The sequence below is a fragment of the Macaca nemestrina genome, chromosome 11, assembly GCF_043159975.1.
Source record: "Macaca nemestrina isolate mMacNem1 chromosome 11, mMacNem.hap1, whole genome shotgun sequence".
In the NCBI taxonomy this organism is placed as follows: Eukaryota; Metazoa; Chordata; class Mammalia; order Primates; family Cercopithecidae; genus Macaca; species Macaca nemestrina.
Genome location: NC_092135.1, coordinates 63,571,840 through 63,596,099, shown reverse-complemented (window position 1 = coordinate 63,596,099; position 24,260 = coordinate 63,571,840). Strand labels below are relative to the sequence as shown.

Genomic DNA, 24,260 nt, shown 5'->3' with positions numbered 1-24,260 from the left:
GTAAAAGTGCCTCTAAGGCCAGTGATGCTCAGCCTTTTTTGTACCACCAAGGAGGTCAGGAATGAAGGATACGGCATCTATACATCCTATTAGTAGCAGTGGTGCACCCTGGCAATGTTTCTCCATGGAGGTCATGGTGGGGTGCTTCTCCTTTTACTCTTGAGGATAGCTGCCTTAAGAGGATATCCTAAACTTGGCCTTGTTTTGTTAAATGCAGATTTTAGTCCACAACTTGGATGAAGACCTAAAAGGCAAGCTTATCACATCTACAGATGACAAGACCAAGTTTACTGAAATTAAATGTAACAAAACTTGCTTAATAAGAACAACAAAATTGATCACAGTCCAAAAGCCACTATATCCTTAGTGTATTCTATGGAAAGAACGTCCAGAACTTGGGAGAAGATAATGTAACATATTCCTGGAGCACCATGTCCAGATCAATCAAGTACCATATTATGAAGGAGACATAAATAGCACTGAATCCAGAGGAGGGAAACCAGGGCAACAAAGAACCTACAAGCCATGCCCTGGGATGATCAGTGGAAAGAACCAAGGACGTTTAATCCTATAGAACAGAAACACATAGAGCCCACAAGCTTTCTTCAAATATTTGCATGCCCATCACCATTGCTTTCAAACAACCAGAATTCAGAGAATAGGGAAGATTTACTCTGTGTATCTACGGGGCAGAATTCGTGTCAAAAGTTTGCAACCACATGGAAGCACGTTGCTCAATGTAAGGAAGAGTTTTCTAACAATTAAAGCTGCAAAATGAAATAGGCTACTTCAAAAAGCTGTGTGCTCTGGATCACCAGAATTGTTCAATAAGAGGCTAGAAAGCATAGGATATGTATCTAATACAATAAATTCCTGGTTTTGTGGTATGAGTTGGAGAGATGACCTCATCTATAAGGTCTCTGAAAAACTAAAGGAAAATATGTATATCATTTGGATATTGAGTCAAATCTTATAATATAGTTCTTTAGTTCATTAGCTAAAGTTAACTGCTGGTGGCAAACTGGAACCAATTTAATTACGCCCTCGAAGAACCAGGAATGTTTGGTTGTTTTTGCTAGCTTATGAGAATTTCAACAACCTGAAGTCACAATAGGACCTTGGAATACATATTACCACACAGTCACTAGGAGGGATGATGATAGTACCAACATATGAGACACATGAAAATTTCCTCTCAAAATTTTTTCTCCTACCCTCTGATTTAGACCAGCATTGCTTCTTTCAGTGGTAGCTAATAAGCTAGACAGATCCAGTAGCATGCTAGTAAATATTTAACAACTGACACTCTGGAAAAAAATTCTAATTTGTCATGTTTGCCAAATCTCATGGTTTAAATTCACCCATCATAGCTGATTTCAAGCTACCGTTGGGAAGAGAAGTACACAATCCACTGTAGTGAGCAACTTTAACAAGCTGCCTCCAGTACACCACTGAATGTACCCCACATTTTAATCAGAAGAATCAGTGCAATTGACTTCCCTAAATTAACAGTCCAATGTTTGTTGCAGAGAAAGAAACTAAAGATTTGATTACATATGCTTAGTTGTTCCATTTAAACTAAAATACCAACAATATTTTGAAAGAACATATTCTTAAATGTATTGCATTTGCCTGAGGCTGCAGCCTACCCTTTCAGTCTCCATCACTTTGTTTAGGTTAATTTTCTCTGTCAAAATAGGTTGTGTATGTGACAGAGCAGGTATTTGGCACATCAGAGTTTTCCATTTGATGTTAAAGCAGGCCTCCATTTGGGGATGCATTCCGGAAGCTGTGACACTAAGTATGCTGTGGCGTAATCTCTACAGTCTAACAGAAATTCTGTAAGGATAAGTGGAGTTCAAACATATCATGACCAGCAGGTTCTGACACATCTAATAAAGAATCAGAGTATGGGGACATAGTTAATAACACATCCAAAAATGTTGATGATTGATATAGTTCAACCGTCTCTCAAAAGCCTCTAATCCCTTCTATCTATCAGGGCATTTAAGGCCCTTATCTGGAAGATATATCATAAGACTTTTGAGGAGATACAAAGGAAGGGCTGGAGGTGAAGTGGAGAATTATAATATCACATTGGTAAGTCACTAAATGGGTAGAGCACAGTCATAAATCTGAGATTTGGGATGAAAAAATTTTATGTAGAGTTTCTTTAAAGGTTAATCATTAAAGGAAGACTTACCATCTGCCAACTGTGTTTTTGTTTGTTTGTTTTTTAAATGAGGGAAGGAGGGCAAGTATCAGCCACGCATTACTCAAGGAACATATGACTGAGAAATTGAGAAAAGTATATAATTCTGAAAAGCAATTAGAAATGGCAGCAAGAATGAAGATAGACCCTTGGATCTCAGAAATAAGAGGAACAACTTGGGTTGAAAAAATATTAAGAGAAAAGCAAGCCAAAGCTGTGGAAGCTAAATTAAATTTCTTAGAACAAGGTAGTAGAATCCAGTATGATAGAACCCAGAGGCAATTGAAACACCAATGCTCTTTTAAAACATACAAATGGCTGCCTAATGCATTTTACAGATACATGTGAATTGGGAATAAAGGCTAATGTAATTGTTCAACAATATAGCGCAGATGATGAAATCTAAGCACTTAATTTGGAAAAGTGTAGAGTATTAAGATGACTGCATTGATTACTGTGAAGAGTATGACATGTTTGAATGGGCTTGACAGAGAAGAAGAACTGTGCTCTGTAATTTAGAAATCTAAAGCTACTTATTTCTTCTAGAAATGCATTTTATTCAATCAGCTTTCTCTATTAGTTGTTTATAGCCAATGTTTGAAACACCAACACCACTAACAAAAAAAGACACACCTGGACTCCCCCAAATAGAATTGGATTTGTTCTACTAAGGTAATACATACATATTATTTTTTGATATATCTAAACTTATAACTTGATTGGAAGATGAATTAGTAAATTAGGAGCAATTTTATAATCAAAACATACATTTCTACTTTTGTTTTCAAAATAACATCTATAGATGTATTACAACATCTAGAAGTGTCTATGAATGTATTTCTTTTTCTCACATTTCTCTATTAAAGCCCCATCACGAGAGGTGCCATTATATAAACGGGTTCTCTATTTGGAACACAGCAGAGATACCCTGGAAAGATTCAGAGGCACAGTGGAAAGAGGAGCTTTTCCTTCCTGTTTTGGGGCTGTTGGTTCTCAGAGTAGAAGGAAAACTATGTAGCTCTGAGTTCAATGAGTTTCCCATGCTGTATTCCATGTCTCCATAATGATGTCTCTGGAAATGTCTGTCTTGTCAGATGCTGCCTTTCCTCCCTCCTTATTCAGCAGGCAATTCACTGCCACTCACAAAGGACCAACTCAGGCCAACTCGCAGTGAGCAAAGTTTGTCTTTAACAATGCTTACTTTTCTTTTTGGAATTCTCTTCTGTACTAATGACCCTTCTGCTGCCCCAGTCAAAATAATGAAATCAATTTAGCCACATTTACAAAAGGTCCCTGGTTTACGATGGTTCAGCTTTTTATGATTTTTATGATAGTGCAAAAGCAGTATACATTCAGTAGAAACTAGTCTTTGAATTTTGAATTTTGATCTTTTGCTGGGCTAGCAATACCCTCGTGCAATGCAGGGTGTTTTCAGCCATGCAATCATGAGGATGAACAACTGCTACCCCATGGCAAACTGTGTGGCCAGTTTGTGATCTTCCTGCCCGGTAGGCCAACATAAGTGTTCTGAGCATGTTTAAGGTGGGCTAGGTTAAGTCATGATATTCAGTAGGTTGGATGTATTAAATGCATTTTCAACTTAATGATATTTTAATTTAACAGTGGGTTTATCAGGAGATAATTCCGCCACAAATTGAGGGGCATCTATATTTTGTTACTTACACCAGAGGTGTTTATATTTCAAACAAATATCACATTAAAAGTGAAATTTCAAGTATCAGAGTGAAATTTTTGAATAGCTGTGTTTTGGGGTAGCTGACTTTGGATAGCTAAACCATGGTCAATAATATTTTTAAAATCATAAAAGTTCATATACTAGAGGAATTACAGTGAAAATATACACAAGTTTTTCTCCATTAATTCTCCTCAGAGTTTTAAAAAGCTTATTGTTAAAAGATCATTGCTGTGATCTTTTAGCTTTGTGTGACATGTGTTTCTGAATACTTTAAACACAGTGAAGTTGAGATTGGATCATCTAAAAATCTCATCTTTTAGGTTGGTATTTATTTGGAAGTAGTGATGATAACCAAATGCCTTTTGTTGACATTTCACCAAAGGGGAAAACTGTGTTTTCACTTACCAATAACAAACCGAGACCTGACACTCGCTCAGATGATTGCCTCTCCAACATCTAACACTAAGCAGAATTTTAAAAAACAAATTAGTAATAGAGTGGTCTTTTTGCGCCTTCTTTTCTCATTCAGCTTGTTTAAAAAAAATGTATCAAAGTAGCTGGATACAAATTATAGTACATAGCACATGGGGGAAGGTTGCTATAGGTTTGTGGCTTCCCCTAACATTCATCACATGTACCACGTGCCTCAAAGTTCACCACAATAAATCTTTTGGTTCTCAGATAGCAAGTCAGTCCCCCAACTGTTAAAAACCACTGCACACAGTACCAAACCCCAGACAGGATGACTCCCCATAGGTACAAATATTGTCTTTCTCAATGCCTATAGGAGCTAATCAATTAATTTAAGAATAGGAAGTAATAAGATAATATAATCTGTTTTCTATTTTGGTGAGCCAGTTACTTCACATCTCTGTGCTTCTTTTTTTTCTCAGTTGTAAACATGTTCTAATAATTTACCTTTTCCACTGGGTCTTCCTGAGAATTACATTAAATCAAGGGCATAAAGTACTTGGCAAATAAAAATAACTTAATAATTGGCAGCCATTACTATTGTGCTACCAATACTTGAATTTGGAGAACGATTTCACTCTTTGGTTAGAGGGTAGAGTTGGTTTGCTGTGGGTGACAAAGGCAGAGGGTGGATTTCAGAAGAGAAGCAAATCTGAGAATTTTTACTAAATTAAGCTACACGCAGAGCAAGCATAAAAAACGACAACAATAATAGTGGATTGCTACCCACAAAACTTTTAATGAGACCCAAGACTTTCAGTGAAACCTGCCAAAAATACTAGTAAAGGAAATAAGAGACATGCTCTAAGCTAGCTTGTATCCAGCTTAATTTAAGTGACTGCTTTGCCATGTAATTGGGAACATGGCACATACATACATTGCAAAGTACATAAAAACAAGATGTTGTGAAACACACATCACACCCCTGCCGACTGACTTTATTCTGAAAACTAAAAGTAACACTAACCCAGCTGTGCTTGTGGCGCTTCAGGTACCGAACAAAGGACCATTTATGTTAAGTGCCCTGGATTACCTAAGAAAGATTTTCGTTGTCATTAGATAATGATGGAAAAACATTTCCTATGAATTCATAAGGTGATAATCCAATGGAAGAGTGTCTTTAGCTGACAAAAGATGTTTTCAGTGTCGTATTTCTCCCCATTTAATCTCTAAAGTGGCACAAAAATAAATTTCTCCACTTGGATACCTTCCTGCCATCTCTTGGTAACTCAAAAGCCCCTCCAACTCAGTATGTCCAAAAATGATCTCACTATCACTTTCCACATCCCACCCTCAGCCTGTCCCCTTCCTGTGTTCCCTGTCATGGCAAACAGTATTATCACCTACAACCCATTCAGTTTTGCAAGCCAGAAATTTAGGGGTCATTCCTGACAATCTCCTTCTTTCCCTCCTAAATCCAACCTGTCATCAAACACTGGTGATTTTGTTTGCTAAATTTCTCCCTCTATTCATCCCTCTTCGACTCCCCTACCAGTCTAATATAACCTACTGTCACCTCTCTCCCGGACTATGGTAATAGCTTTCTAACTGGTCTAATTTCATATATTCCATCCTCTCTCAATACTGCTTACCCTATCCGCAACTTTTTCTCCCACCATTTCATGAGCTGGATCATATCCTGCCACTCCAACTCAGCTTAAAACTCTTGATGACTTTTTATGGCCTTAGGAAGAAGAGGAAAAAATACCTTAACGTGGTTTACAAAGCCCCATTCCTGCCTCCTTCATGTTACTTCACTCTTCTTGCCTCTGCTCCAGCCACACAAGCCGTTGTGGACTCACTGTGCTCCCTCCTGGCAGAAGGTAGCTGATACGGTTTGGCTGTGTCCTCACCCAAATCTCATCTTGGATTGTAACTCCCATAATTCCCATGTGTTGTCAGAGGGACCCAGTGGGGGATAACTGAATCCTGGGGGCTCTTCCCCCATAGGGTTCTCATGGTAGTGATAAGTCTCATGAGATCTGATGGTTTTATAAGGGGTTTCCTTTTGCACTTGGCTCTCACTTTCTCTCTTGCTGCCACCAATGTAATAAGTGCCTTTTGTCTTTTGCCATGATTGTGAGGCCTCCCCAGCCATGTGTAACTGAGTTCACTAAATCTTTTTCTTTATAAATTACCTGGTCCTGGGTGTGTCTTTATCAGCAGCGTGAAAACAGACTAATACAGTAGCTCTGGCTTTTCCTGATATCTGAAATGCTCTTGCCAATCCTCTTCACCTAGTCGCCTCTTCAGATTTTCATTTCATTTCCTTGAGAAAGCTTTCCTTGACTCCCTTGACCACATCAATTTCCTGTTATAAATTTTCCTAATACCTTGCAACTCTTCTACATTGCACTCGATAAAGTTGTGCTTTTATTTTGTTTAGCACTTTAATATTTTTCTTTTCTATTATTCTGTGAGTTCCTATAGAGAGAGAACCACATCTATTTTTGGTCACCTACTAGCCCTAGCCCAAGCACAGGGTATATGATCTCACAATATTCAATAGTAAATATTGGTGGAATGAATGAATAAATGATGTCAGATAAGTTTCCCACATTGCTTTCAGTAAACAGACTATATTGTTTTGCTTTAAAAAAAATGTCAGCCAGCAGTCTGTTATGTAAAATGCCCAGTTTGGTTCGTGATTATAAATATGAAAACGGTTAACTCAATCAAATTGCTGTAAGGATATGAGACTTTGCAGAAAATGAGTTTGTTTTTTACCTTTAGTTTTAAGGAGTTCAGTTTTTCCTCCCTAAGGTGTTCTCTCAACATCTCCCGATGGAGCCTCTCCTGCTCCCTTGCAAACTCGCCAAGAGTGTACTGGCGCACGCTGTTATGGCGGCTGGACATCCCCAGGGTGCTGCCCCCTTGACTGGGTACACTTGTGAAGCCTTGCCTCCTGGTGAAGTAGTACACGGTGACACAACTAAAATGTACATTCTTTGTCCTCAGCCGCTTCTCCCTTTTGAGAATGGAGGAAGCTGAAAGAGAAAGAAACAATCCCGTGAACACTTGGGGCAGCAGTTTTCAGACAAGGCCAAGAAAATGCCATTTGGTGATCTTGAATCTATCTATGGTCGACCCTTGTTGGCTACGGCACTCTAAAACTGTTACATCCCAGAGTAGGCATAGAGTTCTTATTTTCTTTCTTAAATTTTCTTCTAGCTGTGGCAGAGTAGACTTTTAAGTATAATGGTGGTCTGTATTTTTAAGTAAACGATATTCTAAGCAAACTTTCAGGAAAGTTGTCAATAGTCTGTGAATCTGTGGCAGCATTTATAGTAGTCCCCACTTATCTTTAGAGGATATGTTCTCAGACCTCCTGTGGATGCTTGAAATCATAGACAGTATTGAGCCCTATATATACTATGTTTTTTCCTATATATACATACCTAAGATAAGGCACAGTAAGAAATTAATTATAATAGCTAATAGTAAAATAAAGCAATTATAATGATATAAGAGCATCACTACTCTTGTGCTTTGGGGTATTATTAGGTAAAATAAGGGTTCCTCGAACATAAGCACTGGGATACCCACGGCAGTTGATCTGATAACCGAGATGGCTACTATGTAACTAATGGGCCAGTAGCATAGACAACACTGATATGCTGGACAAAGAGAAGATTCAAAGCCTTGGGGAACGGGAATGGGACAGTGTGAGATTTCATCACACTATTCCCAACAGCCTGCAATTTAAAACTAAAAATGCTTTATTTCAGGATATTTTCATTTAATATTTTTGGATTGTGCTTAACCACAGATAACTGAAACTGAGGAAATCAACACTGCAGATAACCGGGGACAACTGTAATTTCTCATTTCCTCTAACCCTTGGAATTTTGGTTTTATGACTTTCACAGAAGTTGTATTATACTATAATCAAAAAAGACACATAGTACAAACCCTCATGCCTCAGATCTTATTTCTATGTGGAGGGTGTTTCACATTAAAACAAATGTCTACAAATTTTAGAAAATTTCAAAAAGCAATAAAAACACACACAAAAAGGCTCACTGGCACTATTTAGATACTTTATCAATCTAAATCTAATAAAACTTTCATTGGAAAAGATCAGTGTTCTCATTAAATAGCATTAAGAACAATGGGATTCTAATGTAAGTATACATTGGGACAAATGAAATTGCCTGAGATATATCAGAACTACTTATTCTTCCTCTTATTTATTTATTTATTTATTTATTTATTTTGAGACGGAGTCTTGCTCTGTCGCCCAGGCTGGAGTGCAGTGGCACAATCTCAGCTCACTGCAAGCTCCGTCTCCCAGGGTCATGCCATTCTCCTGTCTCAGCCTCCTGAGTAGCTAGGACTACAGGCGCCCGCCACTACGCCTGGCTAATTTTTTTTTGTATTTTTAGTAGAGACGGGGTTTCACCGTGTTATCCAGCATGGTCTCGATCTCCTGACCTCGTGATACGCCCACCTTGGCCTCCCAAAGTGCTGGGATTACAGGCGTGAGCCACCGCGCCCGGCCCTTCTTATTTATTTTTTAATTGATGAATAAATATTATATATATTTATGATGCTCAGCGTGATGCTTTGATATATGTATGCATTGTGAAACTGCTCAAACTAATTAACATATCAATTATCTCACATACTGATTTTTTCATAGTAATGATGGGAGCCTTTATTACTAGTTACAGGAACATCAAAATGCACAGAGAATCCAGGAGAGGTAGACACTGACTGCAGTTGAGAAAAAGAGGGCCACACTTTGTAAATATGACCTTTTGAAATTAGAAGGCATGGTAGAATCATCTGGTTCAGCCCCTTCATTTTACATTGAAGTAACCCAGGTCTGTAGAATTTGAGTTACTTTTTTTGATGTAGACTGTTAGTAAGACAGGTAAGCCTAAACCTGAAAGCTCCTAATTTGCTGCCAAATTATATGATCCACCCCCGCTGGGGAAGGAAAGGCATGCTTAGTTGAGAAGAAAGAATCATGCTATTATTTTGCTAGCTGAGGAATTCTCCTCAGTTCATTGTTTTTTTCCTGTTTGCTCTTCTATTAGGGGTTGAATTTTGTCCCTCTCCATCAAATACGCTAAAGTTCTAATCCCGAGTACCTCAGAATGTAGTCTCTTTTGGAAATGGGGACTTTACAGAAGTAAACAAATTAAAATAAGTTCACTAGGGTGGGCCCTAATCCAAGATGACTGGTGTGTTTATAAAAGTTAAAACTTGGACACAGACACACGTAGAGGGAAGACGATGTGAAGAGACACAGGAAGAACACCGTGTGAAGACTGATGCAGAGATGGGGATTCTCCACCACAAGTCAAGAATGTCGGGGGCTCCAGAAACTGAAATACTCAAGGGAAGATCCTTTCCCAAAGCTTTCAGAGGGAGCCTGGCCCTGCCAACACCTTGGTCATCTAGCCTCCAGAACTGTGAGCAATTTCTGCTGTTGTAAGCCATCTTGTTTGCCGTCATTTTTATGGCAGCCCAAGGAAACTGACACAAGTGCTCAAGCAGAAAAATGAACAGAAGAAAATGAACTGAGAAGAAATCCTCAGATGGCAAAATGCTATAATTTAACATTTGTGGAGTGCTTCCCATGTGCTGTACTATGCAGGCAACTTTATATGAATTATCTCATTTTATCCTTAGAACTCCCTGGTTGATATTACTCATGTCCCCATTGTTAGGAAACCAAATTACCAAAGGTTAAAAAACATGGCCAGGGTCATACAACTAATGAAAAAACTGGGATCTGTTATTCAGAGCCCAGTCTTTTCACTACCATATTTCAGCATACAGCTGAGGCCACACTAAGGGAGGTGAGCAAGGCTGAGATTTGGCATCATACTACCTCTGGAAGACGTCAACTGCTGCTGGCTTCAAGATGATTTTGATTTGGAAGGCTGTGTAAGCAATGAAAAAAAAATTGAGTCTAATCGGATTTATATAAGAATCTTCTTCCAAGGAAGTTCAAGCTCCTTTGTCTCATTTCTCCCCCATGAAACATTCAAGCCAAATATATAGAGGCTGCTATGATTAATACCATTTTATGGATTTGTTTAATCAGTAAGTATAAATTGAGAGCCTACGATGTGCTAGCCACTTTCTAGATGATTGGGATACATCAGTTAAAAACAGATGATGCCGGGTGCGGCTCATGCCTGTAATCCCAGCACTTTGAGGGGCCAAGACAGGCGGATCACCTGAGGGCAGGAAATCGAGACCATCCTGGCCAACATGGTGAAATCCCATCTCTACTAAAAATACAAAAAGTAACCAGGCAGGGTGGTGCACACCTGTAATCCCAGCTACTCAGGAGGCTGATGCAGGAGAATTGCTGGAACCTGGGAGGTGGAGGTTGCAGTGAGCCGAAATCATACCACTGCACTCCAGCCTGGGCAACAGAGAGAGACTGCATCTCAAAAAATAAAAAGAATAAATAAATAAATAAATAAATACACAGATGATGATCCCTGCCTTTGTGGAGCTTCCATTCCAGTGGTGAGAAACTCAGACATAATGAAGAGACTCAGAATATTAGAGAGTAAGAGAATTACGACCTTAGCACAGAAATTCGCAACTTTCCTCTTCTCCACTGTTTTGCTTCTCCAGAATATATTGCCAGAAAGGGAATGCTTTCCAACTTGTGCATACTTTTCCATTTATTTATGTATATATTCACTGTAACACACCTGTACTCCAGGCAGTACACTTTCAATTTGATTTAAAAGTTCTGATCTGTTTCATTTTAAATCATCTTAAAACAAGGAAGAATTTGTCAAAATGTAAAAGATCACCAGAGAAGGCAAATTTAACAATCTGCCCAGCAATCTGCTATCAAATCCGACAACCTCATACATCACCCCTTACAGCAGGCTAGAGCTTCTGGTTTTGTGATGATAACTTTATATCTTTTTTGCTCTTGATATCATAAAAATGATGCCCTAAAGGCATTATTGTTCAAGGCCATAAATTTATAGATAAGGAAAAAGGTTTGAATGTACTCATTTAAAACAATTATTATACACACCTCTGGTAATTTTGTGTGTGTGTGTGTGTGTGACAGAGGTTCGCTCTTGTTGCCCAGCCTGGAGTACAGTGGCATGATCTCGGCTCACTGCAACCTCTGCCTCCTGGGTTCAAATGATTCTCCTTCCTCGGCCTCCTGAGTAGCTGGGATTACAGGTGTCTGCCACCACGCCCAGCTAATTTTTGTATTTTTAGTAAAGACAGGGTTTCACCATGTTGGCCAGGTTGTTCTCGAACTCCTAACCTCAGGTGATCCACCCACCTCGGCCTCCCAAAGTTCTGGGATTATAAGTGTTAGCCACCATGCCTAGTCACATCTGGTAATTTTATTACTTACTTTTTAGACAATTGGTGGCACTCTCAACAAATTTCCTTTCCAAATGTATTTAGATCTCCATCTGCAGTTTTAGATTATAAGAATTCTTCACTCTGGGAGGCCAAGGTGGGCGAATCATGAGGTTAGGAGATTGAGACCATCCTGGCCAACACGGTGAAACCCCGTCTCTACTAAAAATACAAAAAATTAGCTGGGCATGGTGGCAGGTGCCTGTAGTCCCAGCTACTTGGGAGGCTGAGGCAGGAGAATGGCGTGAACCCGGGAGGCAGAGCTTACAGTGAGCGGAGATCGCGCCACTGCACTCCAGCCTGGGCGACAGAGCAAGACTCTGTCTCAAAAAAAAAAAAAAAAAGAATTATTCATCCTTCTGGATGAATCTTTTGCACCATGCTTTCCCAGAAAAGCCAAATTACCTTTTCCCAAAAAACCAGAGCTCGGAGGTGATTTTCTAAGGCCTTGAAGACAACAGTGTCAGGGAGCAGAAGGCCTTCAGCTGAGCCCCTGGCAGTGCTGACACTGTCAAGAGGAATTAGGAATAGTGCTTCCTCCTATCTATTAGGGTTTATAATTCAAACATGTGCTTATGTTTACTTTAGCATTTGCATATTCTACATAACATTGTGATAACAATTATTCAGAAGCCTATGGAATCTATTTAAAAGGAAGTCTTCGAAATACTACAAGATCAGCCTTATAGGGCATATTTGAAGTGTGGCTTTCCTGAAGTTAAGAGCCACACAAGTCTCTCTTCAGATGATTGAATCAGAGGACTAACATGAGCCTTTATGGGCTCTCTCCTGCCTCCAGGCCTCAATGTGACTAACATCACAAAATGAAGTCATAAAAACGAGTCTCTGCCCTTTGAGCCTGAGAGAAGCAGACTAAATTCACTCAGCACATCTCCCGTAGGGAATCTGAAACCTCCCTGATATACCTACCTAGTAATTTCTGCCCTTTCCAAGAAGACTAAGCTCTACTGTGTGTCTCTACAGAGTTCAGTATTGGCTTTACTATAGCAAGGTCAAGAGCAAGAAAAGAAGGAGGAGAATGTGGCTTTCATGAGAGCTTTGAAAATTAGTCTGTTTTTGGCGGGCGCAGTGGCTCATGCCTGTAATCCCAGCATTTTGGGAGGCTGAGGCAGGTGGATCCTTCGAGCTCAGGAGTTCGAGATCAGCCTGAGCAACATGGTGAAACCCCATCTCTGCCAAAAATACAAAAACTTAGCCAGGTGTGGTGGTGCGTGCCTGTAGTCCCAGCTACTCGGGAGGCTGAGGCACGATAATCACTTGAGCCCAGGAGGCAGAGGTTGTGGGGAGCTGAGATTACAATACTGCACTCCAGTCTGGGTGACAGAGTGAGACTCCAGTTTAAATAAATAAATGAATAAAAATAATTAGTCTGTTTTCATACGTGACATCTTTTTTTTTTTTTTTTTTTTTTTTTTTTGAGATGTAGTCTTGCTCTGTCACCAAGCTAGAGTGTAGTGGCGTGACCTCAACTCACTGCACTTCTGCCTCCTGGGTTCAAGCGATTCCCCTGGCTCAGTCTCCCGCGTAGCTGGGACTACAGGCGCTCACCACCACACTTTGCTAATTTTTTGTATTTTAGTAGAGAGGGGGTTTCACCATGGTGGCCAGGATGATCTCAATCTCCTGATCTCATGATCTGCCCGCCTCAGCCTCCCAAAGTGCTGGGATTACAGGTGTGAGCCACCGTGCCCAGCTTTGACATTATTTTTGAAGTGTCTTTCAGCTCCTTTTCTTTTATCCTAACCATAGTACCAGCCTGAAGCAACAGTATCTAAATGCAACACTACTGTATATACTGCCCAGGTCTTGGGAACACCATTATGTTCAGCACATCTGGCCATATTCGTGTTACTATAAAATGTTTACATATAGTAGAGATAATATTGATCTTTATAAATTAAAGGAATAAACACACAGTTACTGATACTCACTATCTTCAGAAGCTACCTTTTTTTTTTTTTTTTTGAGAGTGGGTCTCACTCTGTCACCCAGGCTGGAGTGCAGTGGGGCGATCTCAGCTCACTGCAAGCTCCACCTCCTGGGTTCATGCCATTCTCCTGCCTCAGCCTCCCGAGTAGCTGGGACTACAGGCGCCCGTCACCATGCCCAGCTAATTTTTTGTATTTTGAGTAGAGACAGGGTTTCACCGTGTTAGCCAGCATGGTCTTGATCTCCTGACCTCGTGATCCACCTGCCTCAGCCTCCCAAAGTGCTCACAGGCGTGAGCCACCGTGGCCTGCCAAGCTACCTATCCTTGAAAGAATGCTTTCAGGCCAGGCGCAGTAGCTCACACCTGTAATCGCAGCACTTTGAGAGGCTGAGGCAGGCGGATCACCTGAGGTTGGGAGTTCAACACCAGCCTGGCCAGCATGGTGAAACCCTGTGTCTACTAAAAATATAAAAATTAGCCAGGAGTGGTGGTGGGTGCCTGTCATCCCAGCTACTCGGGAGGCTGAGCAGGAGAATCGCTTGAACCTGGGAGGAGGAGCTTGCAGTGAGCTGAGATCATGCCACTGCCCTCCAGCCTGGGCGACAGAGCAAAACTCTGTCTCAAAAAACAAACAAACAAACAAAAACAAACAAAAAAATAAAAAAACGAATAAACAAAACAAAGAAACAAAAATAAAAGCTTTCAAAATGAATGGAGAAAAGAATTGGAACACTGACTAATCCACAATGCCAGGGTAAGAATATAGACACATAAAATAATCAGTATATAAATTATATAAACAAAGAACTCGTGAAAAGAGCCAATTAAAAATAGAAACCAAAAACTAAGAATTATTCAGTATGTTTGCAGTATCATCCAGGGAAGCAAGTACTCCGATGAAATAAATATTCTGAATATTCTGATCCCCTACAGGGGATGAGTATATCAAGTATCACAGCTCATTCACACTAGGCTCTAGGAAAACTCAACCGATTTTGCTCTTTCCACACTCACAAACCAATCTGTTTATATGGTATGGAATAAATCTTCAAGTTTACCAGATTATCTGCCTGACTTGTCAACTTTATTTCTTATTGAAAATAATCAAATTTGCTTTCTGATTTGTGTTTTAGCTATTTGTGAACATTATTAGTGTATCATTCCACCTGAGTTTGGCCATTTCTGCATGCACACAGACAATCACATATCTGGGCCTGTAAAATTGAAGATCAGGTTCTGGACCACCAATTCCACCACAGGGCAACCACTCTGGAGCGAATGCTTGAGCAATGAGCTGGTCATCCTCTTTAAGTACAACACCTATCAGCAAAGTCCTGCTAGAAAGGCAGAAAGCAGTAAACAGAGTCATGTATTTTGGCACAAAGTTTGGCACATGGAGGTTGAAAAGTTATGCTCTAGTTTCATGTTAAATGAGAGGAGAATTGTGGAAGATATTAATTCTACCATTTGGGTCTAAAGTCAATAATAAACTCATCTCTCTTAAACTGATCAAAAGGAAAATGCCAGATAATTTGCAAGTCTATGGTTTTGAATTTATTTATTTAGATGAAACTTAGTAGAAGTGAAGTGAGATTGCTGAAATCAACTTGTTTTTCTTGGTAAGCACTGGGCAATGAAAATTTGTGTTTTTAAATCATACAGACCAAACTGATCAGGGGCTCTGAAGATGTGTGATGTGTGTGTTGCTTCTTACCTTTTGAAGAACAAATCGAGATTAAATCTGTTATCAAACCAGGAAGTTTAGCTTATAAACAGAAGATCCAGTTTCATCAGAAATTATTTCGTATAGAAATTAGCATAACAGATTGAATATTAAATCAATTTCTAATGATTGAAGTTATTAAGATTAACTTAACATTTACAAATGACTTCTGTAAATTTCCTGTGATCATATGCTCAAATCTTCTCCAACTTGACATGATTGCCAAGGTTGGCTTCTCTTGATAATTGTGTCACCTACATGATCTCAAGTCTTAACCACAAGGAGTAAAAATGGGTCTAGCAACTAAGAACTATAGCAATAATTCCTTTGAAAATGAAATCTAGTTTGGTATTAAAAGTAATCTTTCCTTGTTCTAATTGTCCCTTTTTATTCCAGTCACATTCTTGTTTCCTGAATATACTTGCCCCAGTCAGCTTTTTAAATTTAATTTGCTCAAATAAGGGAGTTAGTAATACATTGTTTAAGTGGATAAAACTCCAAAAGACTTATACTAAAGAAGTATCATGGGTGAATGAGAGGCAAAATGAAAACAAAGACTAATTGGGACTATTTTCTTTCTAACCATGAACAAAATCCAAATTACCTTAAGTATGTAATATAAGCTGATCTGTTATTTTACATTCAGTTATAAAGAGTTTAAAACACATACTAACAATCACAAACAAAAGAAAAAAATCCCACCTTAAACAACGGGCATGATATAGGGAAATGTTTTTAATTATTCAATGTTTTGGAATTAAGTTGTTTTTCTTCCCAGAAGAATAATCCGAACTGAAACAGAGGCAGTAAATGTAAAAAAGTATCTTAATGTACCAAATGGACAACAAGTCAGGGGTCTTATTTTTTTTCCTTTTTTACTATTGCTTATTACTATGAAAGTAGAATTCAAAAATAAAAATAAAAAAAAAAAGTAGCCTCCACTTAGGTGATGCTCATCGTTTTTAGTCCAAGTCTATTTCTTGCTGATATATTCGGTTCCCTGTATTAAGACTAATAGCTCTAAATGCTATTAAAATTGTAGTGCATGTCTCTCCTCAGCCCTTAAATGCCACTCTTCCCTGTTTCTAACCAACCAACCAAATTATGTATTAGTAAAGCAGCAAGTAGACTAGACCATATGTAATATGATAGACACATATAAGAACCAGTTGTCATTCTGATATCAATCCTTTGGTAGAGGAGAACTAGGTTTATAATTCATAGGTAGGATTAGGTACTTTATCCATTTAGCTGTAAATATTTCCCATTCCTATATTAAATTGAAAATATTCACAGTGGATTACCCTCAAGACTAATAATGTCTTTTGCGCATTGCAGCGTCTGAGTGAAATAATTCAAGACGAGACTCTTTTGTTTAAATTGCTAGTTTACAAAGAAAAAAATCCTCTCATATAAGACTAAGTGACATAATAAGTATTCTATCAAGATATGTGCAAATACTGCATACGCATTTAAACAACAAGAACAAAATAGCAAGAACAGAAATAATATAAAAAGATGACCCTTGAAGCTGATTGACTAAAGCTTTGTTTTGGATCATGAACATGCATGTCACGTTGTCATCCATTCAGTCTGTCGGTTACGTCCACACAAGCAAGCAAGAGATATGCATGAAGGGAACCAGCTCTCCTCCCAGTCTCTGCTGACAGGCACAGCCCAGGCTGTTCAGCTCTCTGCAAGCTGAATTTGACTTCATAGGGTTGGTTTGATCGAGTACTCATCTACTGAAAATTCTCAGGTTGCAAAAAAGTAAGGTTTATTGCCCAAGATTTTGATGTAAATTCTGAAAGCTGCATATGAAAATTTAATACACACTTTGACCTTCCAGCCTCATGTCATAAATAATTAATATGATTAACTCATAAAAGGTGATCACTTTGCAAAACTAGCAATTGTTCATCCACACATTTTATTTTTTAAGGATGCCCTTTCCTCTTCCCCCCTAATTCTTGTGAGTGATCTACAAAACAACAACAACAACAACAACAAAATGGCACTTTGTTTGCTAGGACAAAAGCAAGACATACTATATTTTAAAGTTATAAACTCGAAATTAAAAAAAACAAAAATTTAAGAGGGGGTATAGCTCAAAGGTAGAGCATTGGACTGCAGATCAAGAAAGCAAAAAAATTTTTTTTAAGTATTTTATCTTTTATAAATAATTTTTATATCTAATTGACTTAGCACCGATCCTCCTGCTTACACAAAACTAATAACCCACTGAAAATATAATGTAACTGCAGAATGCCCTAGCCATCAACATAAAATGCAATTAATTTTGGGGATGATGAATTGTTAAACTAAAAGTTTAGATTAAATTATATGTAAAATTGTACCACTGAGTGATCTACTAATTTTTATTTTAATTTAGATATATGATTTTCCTTTTGCATCAATAAATCAAATTTATAGCACTAGGCTTCATGAATTTTGGTGTTCCAATTCTACATTTGACAATCAGTCTTCGTTTTGGTTCGATTTTGTTCTTACACAACAAATCACTTAAAAAATTTATATATTAAAATCCAAGAGAAAAATACTGAAAACACAATATAATATTAATGTTTTGCTGAATATAGGCACTGAATTTTGCTCAGCTCTAACCAAAGCAGACCAAAAATTAGGAATTTTCCCCCATTCTATATAATACACAGATGCTCCTTTTTAACTTTCAATGGAGTTACTTTCCAAGAAACTCATCATAAGTTGTAAATAGTGTAAGTCAAAATACATTTAATACACCTAACCTACAGAACATCATAACTTAGCCTAGCCTAGCTTACACATGCTCAGAATACCTTACCTCAGCCTACAGGGGGCCAAGTCATCTAATGAAAAGCCTATTTATAACAAAGAATTGAATATCTTATGTAATTTACTGAATACTGTACTGAAAGTGAAAAACAGAATGGTTGTATGGGTACTCAAAATACGGTTTCTACTGAATGCCTACTGCTTTCTCACCGCTGTAAAATCAAAAAACATAAGTCCAACCAGCATTAAGGAGTCAGGGACTATCTGTACTCAGCTAGCACTTGACGTTATTACTGTTGAGAACCATTTTACAGAATTTTGATCAATGTTATCAGCTCCTTTCTCTTTCCACATTATCTATCTATTTTTCTAGATAACATAATATTTTCCATGGAATTTTTAAAGATTTCCACACAGCCAATATTAACATTTACATATGGAACATACATTATTGAGGCATCTGCCTTTTCATTCTTAAAGAGTGTTTTTTTTTTTTTTATTGTAAGCATGTCATATTGCTAATGAATTAGAGAAAATATTTTCCTGTCCCGATGTCTGGAAAATAATAAATTGTCAGATAATGTAATCGATTTAAAATCTGAATTTTAATACTTGCTAAAATCCATTATACAAGTTACATTAATGAGCATTGCATTTCTTAGTTTCTTCATTAATATTTTCAGAATTATGTTTGTCTACCTCACATGAATATTATGAGAAATAATTACATTTGTAAAAAATCTTATGAACCACAGATGGAAAGCATTACATATGCAGAGTACTATCTTGGTGATGCTGTTAAACCAAATAAAAAGTGTGTTCCTTTATTATCGGGGAGAAAACAAGTACTACCTACTTCCCAGCTTGTTTCCTTAATCTCTCATATGTGCAATTAAACACTAAAACTTCATGCTTAAGAAATAAATTTCACTGCCACTAAAGTAACAGTTATTTCCAAAATATATAAACCTATACTCCAGTGTTATTAAAATCTCAACATGAATAACATCTTCAGATTATATCATTTTTTATTGAGAAAAAAAGGAGTCGTTACTAAACATAAATAATCACAGTTCTGGCTGCAGTTCAAGGTGTAAGCACTTCCCTCTGCTGTCTCAGCAATTCTCCTGATGTCAAAGACACATTAAAATAAATGGGAACCATATGGCTCCTCAGCAGAATACCCGCGCTCTTACAACCAAGAGGGCAATGCAATTCATTACCACCACCGGAGAAATATTTTGGGGACATGGAATATCTCAGTGCAAAATAAAGCCGCATGAGGCATTCTGACACAATGACAGAAGGAAACATTTGCTATTCTTCAGCTCTACTAACCTGTTTTGCTGTGTTTTACATTTTCTCAATACCACCATGAGCCTCTCCTGTTACAAGGATTAAACAGCATTTTCCACCTGCTCAGTGACTTCCCAAGCAGTATTTCATCTGGTCCAACAATGCGACCCTGTCAAGCCTAATACATCATGATAATCCAGGTCAGAACATCACTTAAAAACAACAACAAAGAAACAAAACAAAACAAATCCTCAACAGCAACAAGAGCAACAAAAAATTCTAAAATATCTTGGAAATTATTCTGGAGAGCAAGACTGGGCCCAAAATCACACACTTGAACTTTTAACTTTGCTGAGAAGGATGAAATCTTGATGCATGCTTAAAAAAAAAAAGAAATGCCATTAAATCTAAAAAAGCCTTTGCTATACTTATCCCAAATAAAAATCTAAGTCATTAAAAAACAAAGGAGGAATTTAATCTACTCTGTTTTACTGAATCCATATGTCTGAAATTCTACATTTAAAATAAAGATCCAGGCTGGGTGCAGTGGCTCACACCTGTTATCCCAGCACTCTGGGAGGGCAATGCAGGTGGATCACTTGAGTTCACGAGTTTGAGACCAGCCTGGGCAATATGGTGAAACCCTGTCTCTACAAAAAAAACAAAAAAACAAAACAACAAAGAAACAACAACAACAAAAAACAACCCACAAAAATTAGCTGGTCACAGCTACTCTGAAGGCTGAGGCAGAAAAATCACTTGAACCTAGGAGGCAGAGGTTGCAGTGAGCAGAGATCTTGCCATTGCACTCCAGCCTAGGTGAAAGGTGTAAAACCCTGTCTCAAAAATAAATAAACAAATAAAATGGAGATACAGGGCTGCAGAATTAGAATTAAAGCAGAGGTCATAAGGGCAGCTAGGAGAGGGACAGTTGGGTTTACTTGGGTATCCTCTGTTAGCTGGCTGTCGGTGAGTGATTTGGGAGGGTTGCAAACATCAAAAACAAAGGGAAAATTTTACTATAACTATGATTTTTCTGTAAATAGATCACATTTTAAAACTGGGCATGCACTTCAAGTTTTCTTAATCTTCTCAGTATCTGCTATGGTCTGAATGTTTGTTTGTGTTCTTCCAAAATTTATATGTTGAAATTCTAACCTCCAAGGTGATGGTATCAGGTAGTGGAGCATTTGGGAGGTTGTTAGGTTTTGGGGGTGGCACTCTCATGAATGGGATTAGTGCCCTTTTTATTTATTTATTTATTTTTGATTTTTTTGAGACAGAGTCTCACTCTGTCACCCAGGCTGGAGTGCAGTGACACAATCTCAGCTCACTGCAGCCTCTACTTCCCAGGTTCAAGCAATTCTCATGCCTCAGCCTTCCAAGAAGCTGGGATTACAGGTGCATGCCACCACACCCAGCTAATTCTTATATTTTTAGTAGAGATGGGGTTTCACCATGTTGACCAGGCTGTTCTTGAACTCCTGGTCTCAAGTCATTCACCTGCCTCGGCCTCTCAAAGTGCTGTAATTACAAGCGTGAGCCACTGTGCCTGGCCTTAGTGCCCTTTTTATAAAGAGACCCCAGAGAGACCGTGACACCTTCAACCATATGAGGACACAGCAAGGAGGTGCCATCTATGAGGAAGTGGACCCTTACCAGACACCAGATCTACTGGTGCCCTTGAACTTGGACTTCCTAGCCCCTAGAACTATGAGAAATAAATTTCTGCTGTTTATAAGTTACCCAGTTTATGGTATTTTGTTACAGCAGCGAAAATGGACTAAGTCAATGTCTAAGAATTTTCAAAACTATGGATAAAATAATTACGTGAGCACAATGTCTGGCATAGAATTATCACTCAATATGTACTAGAAAAATAAAATTGAGACTCAGCTTAAATGTCACCACCAGGAAGCCTTCCACAGAGTCCCTAGGATGAAGTAACTGTTCTTTCTACACATTTCCAAAGCATGCTTGCTTCGATACTGATAATAAAAATGTGAGTATGTGTGTGTCTCTCTCCTCTACTCAGGTCTTGGGTTGCAAGGATTATATCTTACTATGGAACCCTCAGGGTACAGCACACTGCTGGGCACTAAAATTCACTTGATACATGTTTGTTTAAACTAAATGAATGCATAATTAAACAATGGGCTAAATAAGTAAGCATTTATATTTCCTAAATATATTTTCTTTAATTCTGAATGATAAGATGACATTCAAGAGTTTTCCCCTGAAGCCTCATTCTCAACATGTCTTTCTTCTTCAATAATTTCTAGTCACTTTACCTGTTTTCCTGGGGTATTTTTCAAAGAAAAAAATATGTATTGAAGCAAAGGTACACGACTTTTATGGCTTGAGGGTACACATAACTTTTGCATTAGAAACCATTTGAAATATGCTATATTTTACACATCAGAAGATCTAACATGACAAACTAACCCTGGCTCCATAATCTCTAAAAAGTCCAACGATAATGAGTTTGTAAACTCATCTCTAAAAAGCAAGTAGCTGGCGGGGAAGAGTTACCTGAATATTATAAATGATTTTGAAAGAGAAATCCTGCTGATAATGTATCGCTAATTGGTATTGACCTCTAGCAAAAACACATGACTGAAGTTCCTGCCATTAGCAGCCCATTAGTGATGGTTTTACAAAACGATTCTGCCTCTTAGTACTTAAATTGTCATCTGTGCCTTAAAGGAGTGACTGTCCTGTAAAAAAAATCATATTGCTTAAGATTTATTAATTTCCTGTGAAATTTTATAATACAGATGCATGTGTTCTAAGACAGATAATTTAATTTCATAAGGGTAATGGTGATGAGACACAAGTAGAAGGCCTAGTTGATGAGATCATGAGAGAAGGAGCAGAAATAAGCAAGGACGATTTCAAATTTTATAAAAATATGGAATCATGATAGAACTGAAACATTATGGTCTAGAATATAGGTTGAATGAGGGCAGGGTTTTGGCATGTCTGGGACTGATTTTACCCTAATTTTTTAAAGTCATTTTTATTAATGTTCACAGATGGTGGCAAAAGACATGAGACTCCAGGGCCAAAAATAAAGAACCGTATTACTCACAGCCCAGGAAGCAACAAGAGCATCATGTTTTGGTTGGTACTCCTTGATCCCCAAATTCTACAGGGGCAATGTGGAGGGGCCAAACAGATGCTATGCACATAGTGGGTTTGTACTGCACCAAAGGCTCAAAAGCTTGCTAACCTACTGGTTTTTAGCAAGCAGTAAGCAAGACTGTTCTTTGTCCCAGAGGAAGACATTTCCTCATCCCTCAAGCTTGCTTGCTACAAACACAACATTGAGAAATGGTCCAAGTAAGGACAAGTCAGGGCAGTGCATTCTTATTATTCTCAGAAAGATGCAGAAGAGTGCAAAGCACATGGGGGAATGTTTTCCAACAGGGTTTTGATTTATTTTTTCATTCACAGATTCCAAGCATCTGGCATACAGTAGTCATTCAATACACATGTGTTAAATGCATGAGTGGGGTTTATAGGTTAAAATTTTGTAATTTAGCTCATATTGCATCATCTAGCAGTTTTATGTTGTTAAAGAATACTCTAAAATACCCATGGGAGAATAGAATCACTCTATAATCTTCTCTCTCTCTCTCTCTCTCTCTCTCTCTCTTTCTCCCGTCTCTTTTTCCTGCATGTAACTCCAACCATCTTTACCGAAGTTTCTAAATGACAGAATATAGCACAGAGCAAATTTGAAAAATACAGTCATAAAGAATATGTAAGTTGGGCACGGTGGCTCACGTCTGTAATCCCAGCACTTTGGGAGACTGAGATGGGCGGATCACCTGAGGTCAGGAGTTCAAGACCAGCCTGGCCAGCATGGCAAAACCCCATCTCTACTAAAAATACAAAATTAGCTGGGCATGGCGGCACATGCCTGTAATCCCAGCTACTTGGGAGGCTGAGGCAGGAGAATCGCTTGAACCCAGGAGGTGGAGGTTGCGGTGAGCTGAGATCACGTCATTACACTCCTGCCTAGGCAGCAAAGAGCAAGACTAAATCTTAAAAAAGAAAAGAAAAGAAAAGAAAAAAATGCATTATCATTTTTAGATTTTCCAGAAATTTTATCAATGCCACTTCTCTTACTAAAGACTGCAATTCTTGCAAAACAATAATCTCACAAGTAAATATATCATAGCTATCATATAGTATGTGAAAGCAAAATTCAAATCACCTGAAGAAACGATCTTTCCCTGTGAGGAGTCTACAAACTGAAAGGTTTCCTAAGGAATGCTTAATGAAGTGTTTTTATTCCTGTGAAATATATTTTTCCTCTAAGTCTCCTCAGAGCTCACAGATACTTCCCTTTGCAAGCATCTTGCCAGAGGAGAGAATCAGTATAAAGCTCTTTGGAATCATTTTGGCAGCCCCAAAGAGTGGTGTTAGCTACCGCTCTGCTTTCACTTCTACATGCTGCATAGGGCAATGCATACATTATACCGTATGTGTGTGTGTGTGTGTGTGTATTCTCAGGTACAACTGGATGCATAGAAACATCCCAAAGAGTCTATTTTTGTCTTTTATCTGTGCTACTCTTATGACATATGGGCTATTTGTTACAAGAAATATTCTTTCCAAAGCCAAATGTAACCTCAGCTTGGACTGTAAAAAGGAAGGTATAAAGAGGTTTGTTTCCCCTCTACATTTTAGGAGTTTATATTTCCTTGGATAGGAGCAGAATAATGCTTATACTGCATTTTATAAAAGCAGGATCCAACCTCTT

The 24,260-nt window shown here is 38.3% G+C and overlaps 1 protein-coding gene and 1 long non-coding RNA gene across 6 annotated transcripts in view; one reads left to right on the top strand and one right to left on the bottom strand.

Annotated features, from left to right (window-relative positions):
- LOC105483312 (uncharacterized) overlaps positions 1-1,583 on the top strand; it is a 52,223-nt gene extending 50,640 nt beyond the window's left edge. Inside the window, exon 3 of the long non-coding RNA XR_011609842.1 lies at positions 218-1,583. This is a non-coding gene — a long non-coding RNA (uncharacterized lncRNA). The remainder of the gene's footprint in view (positions 1-217) is intronic.
- LOC105483311 (cysteine and serine rich nuclear protein 3) overlaps positions 1-24,260 on the bottom strand; it is a 220,112-nt gene that overhangs the window by 21,615 nt on the left and 174,237 nt on the right. For all 5 annotated transcript variants that reach the window (XM_071072877.1, XM_011744121.3, XM_011744120.3 and 2 more), the window contains one exon: positions 7,107-7,366. In XM_071072877.1, the coding sequence (XP_070928978.1) occupies positions 7,107-7,366 (260 nt within the window). The remainder of the gene's footprint in view (positions 1-7,106; positions 7,367-24,260) is intronic.